This window comes from Macaca fascicularis, chromosome 15 (genome assembly GCF_037993035.2).
Source record: "Macaca fascicularis isolate 582-1 chromosome 15, T2T-MFA8v1.1".
NCBI lineage: Eukaryota > Metazoa > Chordata > Mammalia > Primates > Cercopithecidae > Macaca > Macaca fascicularis.
The window spans coordinates 64,214,850-64,237,195 of record NC_088389.1 but is presented as its reverse complement, the minus strand read 5'-3'; the positions used below and the strand labels follow the sequence as shown (position 1 = coordinate 64,237,195).

At 40.0% G+C, this 22,346-nt stretch overlaps 2 protein-coding genes across 14 annotated transcripts in view; both read left to right on the top strand.

Annotated features, from left to right (window-relative positions):
* Window positions 1-22,346, top strand: part of UNC13B (unc-13 homolog B) — a 235,883-nt gene that overhangs the window by 39,455 nt on the left and 174,082 nt on the right. The gene's annotated exons all lie outside the window — the stretch shown is intronic.
* LOC135967414 (MICOS complex subunit MIC19) lies at window positions 2,895-4,502 on the top strand. Its single transcript, XM_065530394.1, has one exon. The coding sequence runs from the start codon at window positions 3,027-3,029 to the stop codon at window positions 3,708-3,710; it is 684 nt and encodes a 227-aa protein (XP_065386466.1). The 5' UTR covers window positions 2,895-3,026; the 3' UTR covers window positions 3,711-4,502.

Sequence of the window (22,346 nt, the reverse complement as noted above, 5' to 3'; positions counted from 1 at the left end):
ATAAATCACCAAGTTTCAGGTATTTATGGCAATGTAAGAATGGACTAATACACACACACGAACACACACACATATATACATGCCCTTTTGGTTTAAATAAAAAAAAATAGCTTTATTGAGGTGTAGTTTACATACCATGCAATTCTTCCCTTTAAAGTATAAATCCAGTGGTTTTTTTTTTTTTTTTGAGACGGAGTCTCACTCTGTCGCCCGGGCTGGAGTGCAGTGGCCAGATCTCAGCTCTCTGCAAGCTCCGCCTCCTGGGTTTACGCCATTCTCCTGCCTCAGCCTCCCAAGTAGCTGGGACTACAGGTGCCCGCCACCTCGCCCGGCTAGTTTTTTGTATTTTTTAGTAGAGCCGGGGTTTCACCATGTTAGCCAGGATGGTCTCGATCTCCTGACCTCATGATCCACCCGTCTCGGCCTCCCAAAGTGCTGGGATTACAGGCTTGAGCCACCGCGCCCGGCCAATCCAGTGGTTTTTAATGTATTCACAGAGTTGTGTAACTGTCACCACAATAAATTTTAGAATATTATTATCACTGTAAAAAAGAAACCTCTTACCCACTAGCAATCATTTCCATTTTCTCCAACCTCCCACTAGGGAGGTTCCTCCAACTAGGAAACCACGAATCTGCTTTGTGTCTTTGTAGAATTACCCATTCTGGACATTTTTTATGAATGGAATAATACAATATGTAGTCTTTTGTAGCTGCTTTCTTTCACTTAACATAATGTTTTTTAGGTTCATCCAAGTTGTAGTGTGTATCAGTACATTGTTCCTTTTTATGCCTGAATAATATTCTATTGTATGGGTATACTATAATTTGTTTATTCATTCATCAGTTGATGGACATTTGGGTTGTTTCCACTTTTGGACTGTAATGAATAATGCTGGTATGAACGCTTGTGTATAAGATTTTGTGTAGACTTTTAAAGACTTGAGGTTAGGCTAGGCACAGTGACTCATGCTTGTAATCTCAGTACTTTGGGAGGCTGAGGTGGATGGATTGCTTGAGCCCAGGAGTTTGAGACCAGGTTGGACAACATGGTGAAACCCCCATCTCAAAAAAAAATGCAAAAATTAGCTGGGCGTAGTGGCGTATGCCTCTAATCCCAGCTACTTGGAGGCTGGGAGGTAGGAAGATCACTAAGCCTGGGAGGCAGAGGTTGCAGTGAGCTGAGATTGTGCCACTCCCTCTGTTGTCCAGGCTTGAGTGGGCGACAGAGGGAGACCCTGTCTCAAAAATAAAAATTAAAAAAAATTAAAAATTGAGGTGATATTCACATAACACACAATTAACTATTTGAAAGTGTGCAGTTCAGTGGCTTTTAGTATGTTCACAGTGTAGTGCAATTACTGTGTCTCTCTACTTCCAAAATTTTTTCATCCCAAGAAAAATACCCATACACATTAAATAATTGCTCCCTCTCCCTCTATCCCCTGGTAACCACTAATCTGTCTTATGTCTCTATGGATTTTGCAGTTTTGGATATATCATATAAAAGGTATCATATAATTTATGGTTCTTGTGACTGGCTTTTTTCACTTAGCATAATGTTTTAGGGTTCATCCATATGGTGGTATGTATCAGTATGTCATTCTTTTTAATGGCTGAGTAATACCATAGCATAGGCTGGGCGCGGCGCAGTGGCTTACACCTGTAATCCCAGCACTTTGGGAGGCCGAGGCGGGCAGATCATGAGGTCAAGAGATCAAGACCAGCCTGGCCAACATGGTGAAACCCCGTCTCTACTAAAAGTACAATAATTAGCCGGTGTGGTGGTGCACACCTGTAGTCCCATCTACTCGGGGGGCTGAAGCAGGGGAATCACTTGAACTCAGGAGGCGGAGTTTACAGTGAGCCGAGTTCGCGCCACTGCACTCCAGCCTGGGTGACAGAGTGAGACTCCTCAAAAAAAACTCTGCAGAGAAGAAACTTTTTTTTTTTTTTTTTTTGGTGGAGATGGGGATCTCCCTGTGTTACCCAGGCTAGTCACAAACTTCTGGGCCCAAGTGATCCTCCTGCCTAGGCCACCCAAAGTGCTGGGATTACAGGTGTAAGCCACTATGTCCGGCCTCATTGGCCATTTGTATATCTTCTTTGGGGAAATATTTATTCAGATACTTTGCCCATTTAAAAATTGGATTATTTGTCTTTTTATTGAATTGTATGAGTTCTTTATATATATGCTAGATACAAAACTTTTATTAGATATATTATTTGCAAGCATTGTCTCCCATTCTGTGCTTTTCTCTTTCTTAATAGTATCTTTTAAAGTGCAAAAGTTTTAATTTTGATGAAGCCTAATTTATCTACATATTTTTTCTTTTGTTGCTTGTGTCTTCATCATTATAGCTAAGAAACCATTGCAAGAGTTTGTATACTTTCAGCTATTATAGTTAGGTCTTTGATACATTTTTAAGTTAATTTTTGTATGTGATTTGAGGTTTTTGGTTTGCTTTTACAAAATGTATTATGCATTGTTACTTAAAATATGTCTTGGATATCTCTGTCAGCCCATAGATAACTGTCGTTTTTAAGTCTGTGGATAAAATGGGGTGTCACTTTGCCAATTTGTAAACTCCCCTTTCTGGAACAAGACTCCTGCAAGTGTACCTGCCATCCCTGCTGTTTGTTCTTTATTCTGTTTTATTCCATTTTATAAATGTTTATTCCATTTTAATAAGGCACCCATCTAATTTTGAGATGAAATAATACCCTTCTTGGAACATTCAGTTACTCCTTGGAATTCATATAATAAAATGCAACTAGGGAGGGGGCACAATCTGAAATAGATCTGCCCTTTCATACTCTTTAGACTCTTACTCTGTGTATTAGTCTGTTCTCGTACTGCTATAAAGAAATACCTGAGACCGGCGCCTTCTCCTTGCTTCTGGGGTCGTGGCCTTGCTCCCGCTGTGTGGGAAAAGAATCCAGGGCCTTCCACGCGCGTGTGGGCGCGGGGGCCCCGAAGTGCTCGTGGTTCCGCGCTAGGTCTCCGCTGGGTCAGGAACCGGAGCCATGGGTGGGACCACCAGCACCCGCCGGGTCACCTTCGAGGCGGACGAGAATGAGAACATCACCGTGGTGAAGGGCATCCGGCTTTCGGAAAATGTGATTGATCGAATGAAGGAATCCTCTCCATCTGGTTCGAAGTCTCAGCGGTATTCTGGTGCTTATGGTGCCTCAGTTTCTGATGAAGAATTGAAAAGAAGAGTAGCTGAGGAACTGGCGTTGGAGCAAGCCAAGAAAGAATCTGAAGATCAGAAACGACTAAAGCAAGCCAAAGAGCTGGACCGAGAGAGGGCTGCTGCCAATGAGCAGTTAACCAGAGCCATCCTTCGGGAGAGGATATCAAGCGAGGAGGAACGCGCTAAGGCAAAGCACCTGGCTAGGCAGCTGGAAGAGAAAGACCGAGTGCTAAAGAAGCAGGATGCATTCTACAAAGAACAGCTGGCTAGACTGGAGGAGAGGAGCTCGGAGTTCTACAAAGTCACCACTGAACAGTATCAGAAAGCTGCTGAAGAGGTGGAAGCAAAGTTCAAGCGGTATGAGTCTCATCCAGTCTGTGCTGATCTGCAGGCCAAAATTCTTCAGTGTTACCGTGAGAACACCCACCAGACCCTCAAATGCTCCTCTCTGGCCACCCAGTATATGCACTGTGTCAATCATGCCAAACAGAGCATGCTTGAGAAGGGAGGATAAAAACTTTCAGAACGAGCAAAACACCATCAACGTTAATTCCAGAGATGGAACATTTTTTTTCCTAGTAAGAAAATAACCCATTTGAAGAGAAGACCACTAATGAGAAGACCACTAAAGAGAGACACCAAGAATGGATTCAGCAGAATCATTTCACATTTTGAACAGGAGCAGTTTGAAGGGCCAAAGCCGTGATCAGGGATCAGTCATTAAAGGACGCACTTCAGTATTAGTAAACCCTCTTATGATGATTAAAAGAGAAGGGCAGCCCTCTCCACCATTTGGTACTTTCTATTCAACTTCCACTGACCATAAAATGTTTCTCTTCTGAGCTAGCCCCATCATGTGGTGAACCTCCACCCTAACAAAGTAGGATGGGGTGGAGGGCTAAATTAATTGGAGTTAGGTGAGGAGAGAGCCAGAAAACATAGATCTGGGGGCAGCAGTGCTGGGTGGAGAGAGCCAGAAAACAGATCTGGAGGCCGCAGTGCTGGGTGGAATTGTCGAGGCTGTGGCATGTTGGGTTTCTCTCTCTCTTTTCTCCTTTGATTATGTAAGAGCTGTTTCATTTTAACTTATTATGGTGATTATACAGGCAAGAAGACAAAAAGGAGAGAAAATGTACCTCTTCTACTGGAATAATGTTTATGATTACAAGTGAGATATGATATTTTTATCAATATGAAGGCAACCTTGGCTGATGTAACCTCTATAGTGAATACTCACATCTTTACTTCACTCACTATCAATAATAAATATATTTTCTGACCAAAAAAAAAAAAAAAAAAAAAGAAATACCTGAGACTGGGTAATTTATAAAGAAAAGAGGTTTAATTGGCTCACAGTTCTGCAGGCTGTACAGGAAGCATGGTGGCACTTCTGCTTCTGGGGAAGCCCCAGGAAACTTACAATCATGGTGGAAGGTGAAAGGGAAGCAGACACATCTTACATGGCAGGAGCAAGAGCAAGAGTTGGGAGGTGCTACACACTTTTAAAACAACCAGATTTCATAACTCCTCACTCACTTGCCATCACCAGAATGGCACCAAGGGGATGGTGCTAAAGGCTAAAGCTTTCATGAGAACTCCACCCCCATGATCCAGTCACCTCCCACCAGGCCCCACCTCCAACAATGGGGATTGCAATTAGACATGAGATTTGGGTGGGTACACAAATCCAAACCATATCACTGATAGTTTCAAGGAATATTTTTGTTGCTTTTCGTTGACTTTCCAATTTATGATCCTTACTGACTTTACTACTTGGAATTCTCTTACAAAATCTGTTTCTCACTGTTTATCCACCTTGCGATTAATAAAAGTGTCGTATTTCACAGAATGATGAAAATTATCTATAACTTTCTCACTTAACAGTATGTCTCCCTGACATTATACTTTACTTTGTTTGTTTGTTTGTTTGTTTATTTGAGACAGGGTCTTGTTGCATTACCCAGGCTGGAGTGCAGTGGTGCAAACTCGGCTCACTGCAGTCTCCGCCTCATGGGTTCAAACGATTCTCCTGCCTCAGCCTCCCGAGTAGCTGGGATTATGGATATATACCACCGCATCCGGCTAATTTTTGTATTTTTAGTAGAGACGGGGTTTTACCATGTTGGCCAAGCTGGTCTTGATCTCCTGACCTCAAGTGATCTGCCTGCCTCAGTCTCCCAAAGTGCTGGGATTACAGGCATGAGCTACCATGCCCAGCCTCCCTTCCACTTTAGTTATTATTATTATTTTCTAAATAGAGTCTTGCTCTGTCGCCCAGGTTGGAGTGCAGTGGTGTGATTTTGGCTCACTGCAGCCTCCACCTCCCAGATTCAAGCAGTTCTCCTGCCTCAGCCTCAGGAACAGTTGGAGTTACAGGTATGCACCACCACACCTGGCTAATTTTTGCATTTTTAGTAGAGATGGGGTTTCACCATGTTGGCCCGGCTGGTCTTGAACTCCTGACTTCAAGTGATCCACCTACCTCGGCCTTCCAAAGTGTTGGGATTTTAGGCATGGGCCACATGCCCAGCCAAATGAGGAATCTTGAGAAAACTTGGCAGTTCTATACATTGCTGCTGTTTTTATTCCCTTTTCTACCCGCTTCTTTTCCCTACATCAATTCTTCATTCTATTTCCATTTTACATGACAAATTTTGTTACTTATTTAATTATTCCCAGACTAACATTTGAGCTAACAGTAAGAAAACCTTATTTTTAGTGTTATCTTTCCCTTCTAGTGGACTAATACTTTCTTTTTTTTTTTTTTTTTTTTTTTTTTTGAGACGGAGTCTTGCTCTGTCGCCCAGGCTGGAGTGCAGTGGCCGGATCTCAGCTCACTGCAAGCTCCGCCTCCCGGGTTCACGCCATTCTCCGGCCTCAGCCTCCCGAGTAGCTGGGACTACAGGCGCTGCCACCTCGCCCGGCTATTTTTTTTTTGTATTTCTTAGTAGAGACGGGGTTTCACCGTGTTAGCCAGGATGGTCTCGATCTCCTGACCTCGTGATCCGCCCATCTCGGCCTCCCAAAGTGCTGGGATTACAGGCTTGAGCCACCGCGCCTGGCCGGACTAATACTTTCCTTAGGTACCTTACCCTTCCTTTAAGCACATGGCAATAAGAACAGTTTTCTCAGCCAGTCATGGTGGCTCATGCCTGTAATCTCACCACTTTGGGAGGCCAAGGTGGGTGGATCGCTTGAGCCCAGGAGTTCAAGACCAGCTTGGGCAACAAAGTAAGACTCAGTTGCTAAAAAAAAAAATTTTCTTTTTTCCTCTAAAAAGCATTTGGTTACCTTATGCATTTCAAGAACAAGTACTTCCTAATAAACGTTTAAAATTGACCTTATTCCATATTTTGAGCAATTGACTTATATCCATGCACACTTGCTTACCATTTCCTCAACTCAATTTGTATATAGTTTCCTGTCCAGTATAGTTTTCACTAGCTACATGTGGGTATTTAAATGTAAATTTGTTAAAATTAAATGAATTTAAAAATTCATTTTCTCGGTTACACTAGCCACATTTCACATACTCATTAGCCACATAAATCTGGTGGGTACTATAGTTGACAGTGCAGACACAGAATTCCTTCATCATCACAGAAAGTTTTATTTACTGGCACTGCTACACTGTTTGACTTATTCCTACTCGTGGGGCTGACATTTGAAATTATTGTAAACCATTCCTTGTTTTACAAACTTATCTTTTTTTTTTTTTTGGAGACAGAGTCTTACTCTGTCACCCAGGCTGGAGTGTAGTGGCACGATCTCAGCTCACTGCAGCCTCTGCTTCCTGGGTTCAAGCGATTCTCATGCCTTAGCCTCTCGAGTAGCTGGGACTACAGGCATGTGCCACCATGCCTGGCTAATTTTTGTATTTTTAGTAGAGATGGGGTTTTACCATGTTGGCCAGGCTGGTGTTGAACTCCTGACCTCAAGTGATCTGCCCACACGGGCCTCCCAAAGCGCCGGGATTACAGCTGTGAGCCACTGCATCTGGCGTATAAACTTACCTTTGATGGACTCTTGTTAGTGGTCATTGTTGCAGAAATCTTGCAATGCCCCATAGAAGTGTTTTGTTTGTTTGTTTGTTTGTTTGAAGAGATGGAGTCTCTCTATGTTGCTTAGGCTGTACTGACTCCTGGGCTCAATGAATCCTCCTGCCTCAGCCTTCCAAGTAGCTGGGACTACAGGAGTGCAATACTGTGCTTGGGAGAAGTTTTAAAATTGTTTTTGGCAGTTTTGTGTGGCAAATATAAAAGTCATTTTAAGCTGAAATATTTTAAGTCAGCATCCTATTTATGTTTTAAACACATAATATATTCACATGATAATTTTAAGCAAGAATAAAGGATATACAGTGAAAAGTAAATCTTCTCATGTCTTCCTCTCAGTTGTCCTTGGAGAGAGGCATGTACTGAAACAAGGTTCTTTATATGTTCTTCTAGAGTTTTTATCTGATAAGCATATGTGTGCCTGTCTTCACTTTGGAAAATGTAAGTGGTAGCATCCTATGCACACCTTTTATCATGTGTGTGTGTGTCAGGTCTTAAGTATGTATGATTTGTGTTTTCACATTAATGTATTTTGGAAATTATTCCATGTGGGTACTCGTAAATCTGCCTTATTTTTATTGCATAGTATGTCATTATGTAGGTGTATTTTAACTTATCTACTCATCTTCTATTGAATATTTAGGCTGATTCTAACATTTTACTATTGCCAAATAGATTACAATGAGTATCTTTATTTTTTGCAAATGTGCAAGTATAGCAATGTGAGTAGTAGTACTGGGAGAGCACAGGTCAGTGCTTTTTAGGACTTTTGATAGATTCTGCCAAATTGCCCTCCCTAGAGACTTCCAAATTACACGTTTACCTGCAGTGTATGAGAATGTCTGTTTCTTTGTCCTTCATCATTACAGTTTATCATAAAACTCATTGTAGAGCAGTATTATTAAAGATTGTAATAAAAAGTTTATTTTATTAAATTTTGGCTGGGTGTGGTAGTGCATGTCTGAAGTCCCAGCTACTCCAGAGGCTGAGGTGGAAGGATGGCTTGAGCCTGGGAGGTTGAGGCTGCACTATGTTGCCCAGGCTGGCCTTGAACTCCGGGGCTCAAGTGATACTTCTGCCTTGGCCTCTCAAATGGGGGGATTACAGGCATCAGCCACTGTACCCAGCCAGTAATGTACTTTCTATAATGGAAATAAATTAAGAGCTTTGAGTATAGCTATTCTGAGTTAAAACCTTATCTGTATACTTTGGATAAAAATATCTGAGCTAACATGTACTAAAAAACCTGAGCTTAGTTGGAAGACTGCTTCACTTTTGCATGAAGTTAGACCCTAAGGTAATCAGAGCAATCTGTAAGAATAACTTCTATGCATTAGTAATAAGTTGTCACAAAAAGTAAGAGAAAAAAAATATCCTATCCACAGTAGCACAGAAGTATAAAATATCTAAGAATAGGCCAGGCATGCTGGCTCACGCCTGTAATCCCAGCACTTTGGGAGGCGGAGGCTAGCGGATCACTTGAGGCTAGGAGTTGGAGACTAGCCTCGCCAACATGGTGAAAACCTGTCTCCACTAAAAATACAAAAATTATTTTTAATTTTTTGTGTGTGCCTATAGTCCCAGCCACTCAGGAGGCTGAGGCACAAAAATCGCTTCAACCCAGGAGGTGGAGATTGCAGTGAGCTGAGATTGTGCCACTGCTCTCCATCCTGGGTGACACAGTGAGACTTTGTCTCAAAAAAATAAAATAGATAAGAATAAAGCCACATGAGATATGAAAGCATGAAAGGCAGAATATTATAAACTACATGACCTCAAATCCTTGTACTGCAAAAGCTTAGAGATACTAACCAAATATATTAAATATCCCATCAAGGATATAATTTAGCTCCCAAGGAAGTAAGGCAGCTCTCCTGTGGACTAAAATGGAAAAGAATTAAAGAACTAATGCTTTAAGAACATGGGAGATGGTGGAGGAGCAGTTGTTAATGACCTGTTACTCCTAGTGGAATAGCCTCCCACCCCCTAAGAAATAGCCCAGCTAATTTATGCCGTTACACCTAGATTTGAGTTCCAGACCTTGAGCTGTGGGACCTTGGGTAAGGCCTCTTTGCATTCCAGGTTTCTCACCTGCAAAATGGGGAAATGATAGTACCCACCTTTTCTAGTGGCTGTATCGGTTAAGTTAAATGGAAATAACACACTATATATTGAGTGCTGTGTTCCAGGGCAGTGCCCTAAGTGGTATGTATAAATTCACTTCTCTTCATAAGCTGGACTGAATTGTGATGCCCTCCACCACGTCCCTATGTTGAAGCCCCAGCTCCCAATGTTATGGTATTTGTAGATGAGGCCTTTTGGAGGTCATTTGGTTTAGATGAGATCATGAGGGTAGGGCCTTCATGATAGGGTTAGTGCCCTTATAAGAACAGCACCAGGCCTTTTGTACTCCTTTCCCTGTCTCCCCTGCATCTGGTATTGGGACACAGTGAGAGAGCAGCCATCTGCAAGCCAGGAAGTATGAGCCCTTACTGAGGGACAAAATGGGCTGGCATCTTGATCTTGGACTTTACAGCCCCCAGAACTGCGAGAAGTAAATTCTTGTTGTTTAAGCCATTCAATCTATGTTGTCTTATTAAGGCAGCCTGACCTAATACATAAGGCAGCAAAGGCATTCTTACCATAAAGACATAGGTTATAATGGCTTCCTGGTGACAAGAGACAAGGTAATGAGTCAGATAGCTGAAAATAAGATCCTTGTTTCCATAAAGCTAGGATTCTCAAAGGGTCATATGCTCAGTTAAAGCCTGGCCTAGAAGATATTCACAGGAAGATGAAAAGCAAGTTTATTCATTGTAGTCTGAGTTCTGGGTGGATGGGGGAAAAAATGTCTGACTTGAGTATTCATAACCATAGATTTGTTCTTATGAAAGTCTGAGATTCAAATTTGTTTGATTTACATGGTTCAGCAATCCCTAAGCCAAGAAGCTACCCCAAAAAGACAGTCCAAAGCTAGAAAACAACTTTGGGCCACACTCTCACATCAGGTTACACAAATTTCTGTGGATAGAGCTATACTTTATATGAGTTCATAATGCAAAATTATAAAACCTACAAAAAAAAAAATCAACCAGAGTGCCATGATACATGACATAGAACATAATCAGACCTTCATTAACTGGTGATAGCCAGCTGCATATAAATCAAAATGAGTATGAAATGATTATAGACGTTTAAAAAGGAATTGAAAACGTAGGGATACTATATTTAGAAAAAGGACGAGCTGGGCACGGTGGCTGATGCATATAATCTCAGCACTTCGGGAGGTGGAGATGGGTGAATCACCTGAGATCAGTAGTTCGTGACCAGCCTGACCAACACAATAAAACCCCCTTTCTTCTAAAAATACAAAAATTAACTGGGCGTGGTGGTGCATGCCTGTAATCCCAGCTACTGAGGAGGCTGAGGCAGGAGAATCACTTGAACCTAGGAGGCAGAGGTTGCAGTGAGTAGAGATTGCACCACTGTACTCCAGCCTAGGCAACAGAACAAGACTCTGTCTCAAAACAGACAAACAAACAACAAAACAAAACAAAAAAACCTAGGTATATTTGGAAAAGAACTAAAAAGAAAAAATACTAATAGAAAAAATGTCATTAAAGTTAAAAACTCAAGGGAAAAGTTAAACAAGTTAAGAGTATTACTGAATTTTTGAATGTATACTAGAAAGAAATTGCCCATTATATAACAGAGGGAGAAAGAGAGAGGCTGAGTGACATTGCAGATAAAATGAGAAAGTCCAACATAGTTAATAGAAGTTCTTTAGGGAGAGAAAAAGAAGAGAGGAGAGGCAATATTTAATGAGAAATGGCTGGACTTCGTAAAGTTAATTAGAAGAAAAGACAGATTATCCACAAAGGAATGACAGATTGATTTAAGACTGTAATAGTAACAATAGAGATCCTGAGAGAAATTACTGTCTATCTAGAAATTTTTTACTAGCTAAATTATTCAAAATTGAAAGTAAAATAGACATTTCAGACAAAAATGTGAGAATGTAAGCTCAATGATGAAAGGGATTTTTGTTTCTCCACTGCTCTATCTCTAGTAACTTGAACAATCCTTGACACATAGTAGGCATTTAGTAAGTATTTGTTGAATAAGTGAAAATTTTTGAACAGTCTATCACAGTTGCTTCTGGAAGAGGGAAATTGAAATGAGAAGGAAGGATTGAGATACAAGAAAGACTATTGAGTAAAACAGTTGTTAAACATGAGTAAATGTAAATAAATGTACTTTTTTTTTTTTTTTTTTTTTTTTTTTTGAGACAGAGTCTTGCTCTGTCGCCCAGGCTGGGGTGCAGTGGCCGGATCTCAGCTCACTGCAAGCTCCGCCTCCCGGGTTTAGACCATTCTCCTGCCTCAGCCTCCCGAGTAGCTGGGACTACAGGCGCCCGCCACCTCGCCCGGCTAGTTTTTTGTATTTTTTAGTAGAGACGGGGTTTCACCGTGTTAGCCAGGATGGTCTCGATCTCCTGACCTTGTGATCCGCCCGTCTCGGCCTCCCAAAGTGCTGGGATTACAGGCTTGAGCCACCGCGCCCGGCCAATAAATGTACTTTAATGGTGGCTCATGCCTATCATCCCAACACTTTGGAAGGCTGGGGTGGGAGGATCGCTTGAGATCAAGAGTTTGAGACCAGCCTGGGCAACATAGTGAGACCCTGTTTCTACAAAAAATTTTAAATATTAGCTAGGTGTGGTGGCACACGCCTGTAATCCCAGCTACTGGGGAGTCTGAGGTGGGAGGATTATTTGAGCCCAGGAGGTCAAGACTGCAGTTAGCCATGGTCTCACCACTGTACTCCAGCCTGGGTGACAGCGTGAGACTGTCGCAAAAACAAACCAAAAGATAAATAAATATACTTTATAAAACTACTATAATTTTAATTGTGTCTAATATATTACAGTTTTACAAGCAAGATGAAAATAAAGTTCCTGACAACAATAGGATGTAAAGCAGAAAGTAGAGATTGTAGTTAAAGTAGTCTAAGGTTGTGTTTTTTTTTTTCTGGGAAGAATTTAGAGATGTGGTTTAGTTAAAATTCAGATGTAATAATTTCAAGGGTAGGGTTTTTATTTTCTGGACTATGACAAGCTAGTTTTCTGAGGAGACTATTCTCATTCTACTACACCTGAATACACTATTGACAGGGACAAAATGAAACAATTTTTTTCCTACATAGTTGAATTCTTGGAAGGCCAGAAACAATAAGAAAACAGATGAGCAGGTGCTAAAGTCAGCATTTGCCTGTTAGCATCTTCTGATTCCTGGTGTCTGTGAGCCTGAGTTTTAATAGTAATAGAGGGAACTTTACCTAACTTATTTTATGATGATAGTAATTTAATATTACTATCACCAGACAATAATATTTTTGTAAAGAAATACTAAGGCCATTTTCAAGCCTAAATAAAGGACCAAAAGTCTTAAAGACATTGTTAAAATGTATCTAGCTTTATATAAACCAATAATACAGCATTATCAAGTTAAGTTGATTTTAGGAATAGGAGTGGTTTGTCATCTGAAAATCTGTTAATGCATCTATTAATCATCTAAAATCCATAACATTAACAGACTAAAGAGGAAACATCCTGGGATCATCTCAACAGATGCAGAAAAAGTATTTGATAAAATTCAGTCAGCATTCATGATAAAAATTCATGGTAAATTCAAAAGGGAGCTTTCTTTTCTGGACCAGGATGGATTGTTCTGTATTGCTCCTGCTAAGTATAGCTCAAAACCCTGGACACTGTACGTAAAACAAACACAAGAAGAGTTTGAAAGGTAAAGAGAAGACGACAGACCAGCTAGGGGTTTCACAACCCATGGAATGACATAGCAGTGAGTTCCCTGGGCTTGCTTGCTTGTTTGTTTGCCTCATATATCATGGGTGTTGGATCAACTGGCAACTTAGTCAGAAATGACAATGGGAATATACACCCCAAGAAAGCCAAGAACAACCTTTTCTCTTTAAAAGATGGGGAAAGAGGAAACCTAGCAAGACAGAAACTTTTGGACAATAACCACTCTACTCTAGCCACATGCCATAGAAAGACCATGGCTCCTCCCCTTTACTAATTCCCGTTAGCCGCTATTAATGATAGATAAACTAGAAATTTTAAAAATATTTAATCCACAGGAAGGCAAGGAAAAGAAAGTGGAAAATAAAATGTCAGACTTAAGCCCTAATATTTTAATAATTACGTTAAATGTAAATAGTCAAAACACAAAAATTTAAAGATAATTGGCAGAGTGGATATAAAAACATAATCCAACTACGTGAGTGACACACATTCAACAACTTGGCATTATGCTGAGTGGAAAAAAAACCAATCTCATAAGGTCATATTCTGTATGATTCTATGTGTATAATATTTTGCAAATGACAAAATGATGGAGATGGAGAACAGATTAATGGTTCCAGTGGTTCGGGATGATGAGGGAGGGTGTAGGTATGACTATAAAGTGGTAGCAGGTGGGAGATCTTCATGGTGGAATATTTTACATCTTGATTGTGGCAATAGTAACATGGGTCTACATATGTGGTAAATAGCACAGACACTATGCACATACATCAGGTTTTTTCTTTTTGATATTGTACTATAGTTATGTAAGACTTAACTATTGGTGGGAACTAGGTGAAGGGTTCGTAGGACCTCTCTGTACTATTTTTGCAACTCTCTCTGATTATTTCAAAATAAGCTTTAAAGAAACATAGCAAACATCATAGTCAATATTGATTTATTAAAAGTATTTTCTTTAAAGTCAGGAACAATACAAGGATGCCTACTATCATTACTTACATTCAGTAGTTTACAGACAGTCCTAGCCTATGCAATAAGATCAGAAAATAGTTAAGGCTGGGTGCAGTGGCTCACACCTGTAATCCCAGCACTTTCGGAGGCTGAGAAGGGAGGATCACTTGAGCTTGAAAGTTTGAGACCAGCCTGAGCAATATAATGAGACCTTGTTTCTATAAAAAATAAAAAAATTAGCCAGGCGTGGTGGCAGGTACTTAGTCTTAGCTACTCAGGAGCCTGAGCCCTGGAGGTGGAGGCTGCAGTGAGCTGTGTTTGCACCACTGCGCTTCAGCCTGGGTGACACAGCGAGATCCTCAAAAAAAAAAAAAAAAAAAAAAAAAAAGATTTTAGGTATGGAAAGAAAGAAAAAATTATAATCTGTAAGGGAGTCTGGGCAATGAGTATCTGGCATTTTTACTTTCTGTTATATATTGTGAGATAGGCTCTTTCTCTTACCAGGTTTTCTCTGAAATAGATGATTTCTAGTCCTAAGAGCCAAGGCCAAAGAAGTAACGAAAACGGTAACATGTCCACACACTAGAAGACTAGAAGACTTATCAATGAAAAATATACTTCATGGGATGGCAAGAAGCAACATAGGATTGTAGTTGACAGGCAGCTACTATTATTATTTTATTATTATTATTTGACTCTTCAAAACTCTTATTTGTGTGAGTCTAGATCTGTTAGAAGGTCACCTGTGAAAAAGGACATATGGGTGTCCAAGCTGATCTGATTCATACAGCTCAATACATTTATTTATTAATTTTGAGAGAGAGTCTGGCTCTGTCACCTAGACTAGAGTGCAGTGGCGTGATCAAGGCTCACTGCAACCTCTGCCTCCCAGGCTCCATTTTTATTTATTTATTTATTTTTTAAAAATTAATTAATATTTATTTATTTGTTTATTTGTAGAGACAGGGCCTCACTATGTTTCCCAGGCTCATCTCAGGCTCCTGGCCTGAAGGAGTTCTCCCACCTTGACCTTGGAAAGTATTGGGATTGTAGGCGTGAGCCACCACGTCTGGTTAAGTGGTCAGTTTAGAAATGTACAGAGTTAATGTTCGTGTTTGTTTTGTTCTTCTTTTTCTTTCTTTCTTTCTTTCTTTTTTTTTGAAACGGAGGTTTGCTTTTGTTGCCCAGGCTGGAGTGCAATGGTGTGATCTTGGCTCACTGCAGCCTCCGCTTCCCAGGTTCAAGTGATTCTCCTATCTCAGTCTCCTGAGTAGCTGGGATTACAGGCATGCACCACCACGCCTGGCTAATTTTGTATTTTTAGTAGAGACGGGGTTTCTCCATGTTGGTCTGAAGGGGTGGCTTGTCCCTCCACACCTGTGGGTGTTTCTCGTTAGGTAGAACGAGATACTTTTGAGAAAAGAAATGAGACACAGAGAGAGAGTATAGAGAAAAAAAAAGTGGGCCCAGGGGACCGGCGCTCAGCATACAGAGGACCCATGCTGGCTCCGATCTCTGAGTTCCCTTAGTATTTATTGATAATTATCTTTACCATCTTAGAAAAAGGGATGTGGTAGAATAATAGGATCATCGTAGGGAGAAGGTCAGCAGTAAGACATATGAATAAAGATCTCTGTGACATAAGTTTAAGGAAAAGTGCTGTGCCTTGATATGCATATGGAAACATCTCCATAAACCTTTTTAGTGCATAAAGAGCAGCATTGCGCTAGCAAGTCCCACCTTTTGCCCTAAATAGGTTTTCTCCTTTCTCAGTAAACAGAACATACAATCGGGTTTTACACCGAGATGTTCCATTGCCCAGGGACGGGCAGGAGACAGACGCTTTTCTCTATCTCAACTGCCAAGAGGCTTCTTTCCTCTTACACTAGTCCTCCTCAGCATAGACCCTTCACGGGTGTCAGGCTGGGGGACGATCAGGTCTTTCCCTTCCCATGAGGCCATATTTCAGACTATCACATGGGGAGAAACCTTGGACAATACCTAGCTTTCCTAGGCAGAGGTCCCTGCCACCTTTGGCATTGTACGTGTCCCTGGGTACTTGAGATTAAGAGAATGGTGATGACTTTTCACAAGCATACTGCCTTCAGGCACTTGTTTAACAAAGCACACCCTGCACAGCCCAAAATCCATTAAACCTTGAGTCACTACAGCACATGTCTCTTGCAAGGACAAGGTTGGGGGTAGGGTCACAGATTAACAGCATCTCAAATACAGAACAAAATGGAGTCTCTTATGTCTACTTTCTATATAGACACAGTAACAGTCTGATCTTCCTTTTCTTTTCCCCACATTGGTCAGGCTGTACTCAAACTCCCGACCTCAGGTAATATGCTTGCCTCAGCCTCCCAAAGTGCTGGGATTACAGGTGTGAGCCACCATGCCCAGCCAGTATTCGTGTTTATTTTTCATAGCGTCAGGGAACTGAGTGAGAATCAAAATCTGGAGGAGAGTTTAGATTTTTCTTCATGGTTAAATTAAAAAAATTCTATAGAACAAATATATTTAGTGTGTGTTAGGCTGATGGCCTTAGATTTCTGTACACTCGACATTGGGGAGAAACCTCATTGGCAGCAGAGTGGCTGGTGGTACCAGATGGAGGTCCCTTCTTTGGTCCCTTGAGTGCAGAGCCTTTGCCCTGGTTGTTCCCCGCTTTCACCATTAGTAGAAGCCATTTGACTCACGGCTGGCAGATAGCACACCAGTTTCAGTACCTTGCTACATTTGTAGAAAACCAGTGTATAAACAGTAAGGTATAGACAAAAATTGTTTTCTAACAGTGGGTATTTGAATATTAAGTGTTTGGGTGAGGGAGAAGGGACAAGATGGAGGAAGGTGAACAAGATGGCACAGTTCCTGTTGCTTCCGGGTTCTTCATCACCAACTTTCCCGCACCTCGGAAAGTGCAGACCAACCAAGCATGTGCCATGTGACGTCGATCTGAGAAAACCGAAACTTACCCGGCCAGGCCTACGGAGACGCCCCTATCACGCCCTTATCCCGCCCTCCCCCCCCCACCCAGCTTCCAGTACTAATGCATAAAGGTCCGCCGCCAGCAGAGGCCAGCATGACTTCCCTGGCCCCATACCTGAGGACCGGAGAACCTCGCCTGAGAGTGTGTGCATATTTGCAATAAAAGGCTGCCACTTTCTTATGTACTTTGGCCTCATGTTTAATTATTTAGCTCTCCTAAATTAAGTATTAAATTAAGACATTAAGATGTAGTAAATTAGCCAGGTGTGGTGTCATACACCTGTGGTCCTAGCTACTTGGGAGGCTAAGGCAGGAGGATTGCTTGAACCCTGGCGGTCAAGGCTGCAGTGAGCCATGATTGTACCACTGCATGCCAGCCTGGGTGACAGAGCAAGACCCTGTCTCCAAAAAAAAAAAAAAAAAAGTGAAGACATTGTTTTCTTTAAATTTTCAAACTTATTAAAAAGAACAGAGAATAATATATTGCATACTCATGTACTTGCCACCTTGATTTAACAAATGTTAATGATTTGTTACATTAATCAAGATTTTAAAAAATAGCATACAGTGGATAAAGTTGAAATTTTCTTTATTGTCTCAATCTCTCCCAAGTTGTAGTCACTCTCAAAGTTGGTGTGCATTCCTTCCTTTTAGGATTATCATTATTCTAAAATGTGTGTATTTGTCTATTTGTCTATCGTGCAGATATTCATTCTCTTATTTTTTTGAATGTTTTAAAGCTTTAGTGTCACATTTAGATATTTAATCCATTTATAATTCATAATTGTGTTAGCATGAGGTAAGGGCTTAATTTTGTCTTTTTGTATAAATAACTCATCATTACTAGTTTTGTCTTTAGCAGAGTTTGTTTATGCAGGTATAAGCAAATTTGAATATATATTTTTATTCGTTCTCCCCTTTGTATTCTTTAATTTTTAATTTTAGGGTACATAATACTTGTATATACTTATAGGGTACATGAGATATTTTGATAAAAGTATACAGTGCTTTATCACATCAGGGTAAATGGGGTATCTAGCACCTCAACCATTTATCCTTTATTTGTTTAACAAACAATCTAATTATATACTTTTAGTTATTTTAAAATGTACAATAAATTATTATTGACTGTAGTCCCCGTGTTGTGCTGTCACATACTAGATCTTATTTATTCTAACTATATTTTTATACCCATTAATCATCCCCACTTCCCCCCCAACTACTCTTTCCAGTAGCTTCTGTTATCGGTAGTTCTGCTGTTTCCATGAGTTCAATAGTTTTAATTTTTAGCTCCCACAAATAAGCGAGAACATGTGAAGTTTGTCTTTCTGTGCCTGGTGTAGTTCACATAACACAATGACCTCCAGTTCCATCCATGTTGTTGCAAGTGACAGGATGCCATTCTTTTTTATGGCTGAATAGTACTCCATTGTGTATATATAGCACATTTTTGTTATGAACACTTAAGTTGCTTCCAAATCTTGGCTATTGTTAAATGGTGCTTCAGTAAACATGGGAGTGCAGATTTACTGATTTCCTTTTTTGGGGTATATACTTAGCATTGGTATTGCTGGATCATATGGTAGGTCTATTTTTAGTCTTTTGAGAAACCTCCAGCTGTTCTCTATAGTGGCTCTAATAATTATATTCCTACCAACCATGTACAAGGGTTCCCTTTCTCCACATCTTTGCCAGCATTTCTTATTGCTTGTCTTTTGGGTAAAAGCCATTTTAACTGGGGTGAGATGATACCTCATTGTAGTTTTGATTTGCATTTCACTGATGATCATTGATGTTTAACACCTTTTCATGTACTTGTTTGCCATTTGTGTGTCTGTCTTTTAAATTTTTATTTATTTATTTATTTATTTTGAGACAGAATCTTACTCTGTCACCCAGGCTGGAGTGCAGTGGAGCAAATTCAGCTCACTGCAACCTCTGCCTCCCAGTCTCAAGTGATCCTCCCACGTCAGCCTCCTGAGTAGCTGGGACCACAGGTGCATGCCACTTCACCCGGCTAATTTTGTGTATTTTTGGTAGAGACGAGGTTTCACCACATTGCCCAGGCTGGTCTGGAATTCCTGAGCTCAAGCAATCCACCTTCCTCGGCCTCTCATAGTGCTGGGATTACAGGCATGAGCCACCATGCCTGGCCTGTCCATCTTGTTTTGAGAAATATCTATTCAAGTCTTTTGTCTGTTTTTAAATTGGATTATTAGATTTTTTTCCTGTTGACTTGTTTGAGCTCCTTATATATTCTGGTTATTAATCACTTGTCAGAAGAATAGTTTGCAAATTACTTTTTCCCATTCTGTTGGTTGTTTCTTCACTTTGTTGATTGTTTCCTTTGCTGTGCTGAAGATATTTAACTTGATGTGATCTCATTAGTCCATTTTCGTTTTGATTGTCATGGGGTATTCAGATCATAGCACATTCAAATCATAGCACTAGTTTGTACAATTTTTTTTCTTTTAAACTTCATGCATTTTGCATACAATTTAAGAAATCTAACCCAGGGTCACTAAGGTTTTCTCCTATGTCTTCTTCCAGATATTTGATAGTTGTATCTCTCACATTTAGTTCTATTCCTATTCCTCATTTCAAGTTTTGCATATTGTGTACAGTAAGGATAAAATAAGCAAATATGTATATGCACTTGCATATGAATATCAAATTTTTCAGTACCATTGTTAAAAAGATTATCTTTTCCCTCAGTTGAATTGCCTTGACAATTTTGTTGAAAATCAGTTGACCCATATGTGTGTGGGTCTGTTTCTGAACTTTATATTTTCTTTCATTGATCATTATGTCTTTTTATGCCACTACCACACTGTCTTAATTCCTGTGTCTTTATAATATAACTTGAGATCAGGTAATATAATTACTGCAACATCCTTTTTCCCCCAAAATGTTTTTTGGCTCTTCTGTTCCTTTGCGTTTTCATATAAATTTTAAAACCAGCTTGTCAGTATCTAAAAAAAAATGTCTGCTAGAATTTTGATTGGGTTTGTCTTGAATATGTAGATTAATATGGGGAGAATTGTCATTTTAACAATAGTGAGTCTTCCAAACATTGACCATGGTATATCTCTTCATTTAGTTAGTTCTTTGATTTCTCTCCTCAGTGTTTGTAGTTTTTAACTTACAGGCCTTACATTTCTTCTGTTAAATCTATTCCAATAATTTAATATTTTGGGGGGATGCTGTTGTAAATAGCATTTTTTAAACAGGAAAAAATACATATAAATATTGTTATTACATGCACATGTGCACATGGGAGTCAAGCAAGATATAAATACTCAGAGAAGGATAAGATGGTTCATGCTTCTATACCATCTTTTGGGGGCCAGATGGGAAGGCCATTTTTTGGATACATAATAACTGTACATATTTATGAGGTACATGTGATATTTCTGTACCTGCATACAATGTATAATGCTCAACCCAGGGTATTTAGGATATCATCACCTAAAATATTTATCACTTCTTTGTGTTGGGAACATTTCAAATCTTTTCTTCTAGCTATTTTGAAATATGCAAATTATTGATAACTATAATCACCCCAGTCTGTGATCACACACTACAACGTATTCCTTCAATATGACTGTATGTACGCATTAACCAACCTCTCTTCACCGCCCTTCTCCCCCTTCCCAGCATCTGGTAGCCATCATTCTACTCTCTGCCTCTAGGAGATCTCCTTTATTTTAGCTCTCACATGAGTGAGAACATGCAAAATTTGTCTTTCTATGCCTAGCTTATTTCACTTAACATGATGCTGTCCAGTTCCATCCATGTTGCTGCAAATGACAGGGTTTCATTCTTTTTTTAATGGTTGAATAGTATTCCATTGTGTGTATATACCAAATTTTCTTCATTCTGACACTTAGGTTGATTCTATATCTTGGCTATCATGAATAGTGCTGCAGTAAACATGGGGATGCTAATATCCCTTTGATATACTGACATCCTTTCCTTTGGATAAATATCCAGTAATGGGATTGCTGGATCACGTGGTAGTTCTGTTTTTAGTGGTTTTTTTTTTTTGAGAGGGAGTCTCGCTTTGTCGCCTGGGCTGGAGTGCAGTGGCCGGATCTCAGCTCACTGCAAGCTCCGCCTCCCGGGTTTACGCCATTCTCCTGCCTCAGCCTCTTGTGTAGCTGGGACTACAGGCGCCCGTAACCTCGCCCAGCTAGTTTTTTGTATTTTTTAGTAGAGATGGGGTTTCACCGTGTTAGCCAGGATGGTCTTGATATCCTGACCTCGTGATCCACCCATCTCGGCCTCCCAAAGTGCTGGGATTACAGGCTTCAGCCACTGCGCCCGGCCTGTTTTTAGTTTTTTTTGGGAAACCTCCATACTGGTTTCCATAAGGGCTGTACTAATTTACATTCCTGTCCACAGTGTATGTGAGTTCTCTTTTCTCTCCATTCATGCCAGCATATGTTATATTTTGTGGTTTTGGTGATAGCCATTCTAATTGGGGTGAGATGATAGCTCACTGTGGTTTTGATTTCAATTTTCCTGATGATTAGTACTCTGAGCATTTTTTTCATATATATGTTGGCCATTCTTTTGAGAAATGTCTCTTCAGATCCTTTGTCCACTTTTTAATGGGATTTTTTTTTGCTCTTGATTTGAGTTCCTTATATATTCTGCATATTAGTCCCTTGTTGGATGAATAGTTTGCAAATATTGTCTCCCATTCTGTAGGTTGTCTCTTTATTGATTGTTACTTTTGCTGTACAAAGGCTTTTTAGTTTTATAGGGTCCCATTTGCCTATTTTTATTTATTTCTATGCATTTGAAGTCTTAGCCATAAAATCTTTGCCCAGACTAATGCCCTGAAGTGTTTCCCTTATGTTTTCTTCTAGTAGTTTTAATGTTTTGGGTCTTATGTTTAACTCTCGAATTCATTTTGAGTTGATTTTTGTGATAGGTGCCCAGTTTCATTCTTCTGTAATATTCAGTTTTCCTAACACCATTTATTGAAGATATTATTCTTTCCTCTGTGTTTTTCTGGTACTTGTGTTGAAAAATCAGTTGGCTGTAAATACATGGATTTATTTTTGGGTTCTCTATTCTATTCCATTGGCTTGTGTCTCAGTTTTTATACCAGTAGTAACCTGTTTTGGTTACTATAGCTTTATGGTGTATTTTGAAGTCAGATAGCATGATACCTCCAGCTTTGTCCATTTTACTCAGTATTACTTTGGCTATCCAGGGTCTTTTGTGGTTTATATGAATTTTAGGATTGTTGTTTCTATTTATGTGAAGAATAGCATTGGTATTTTGATAGGGATTACATTTAATCTGTAGATTGCTTTGG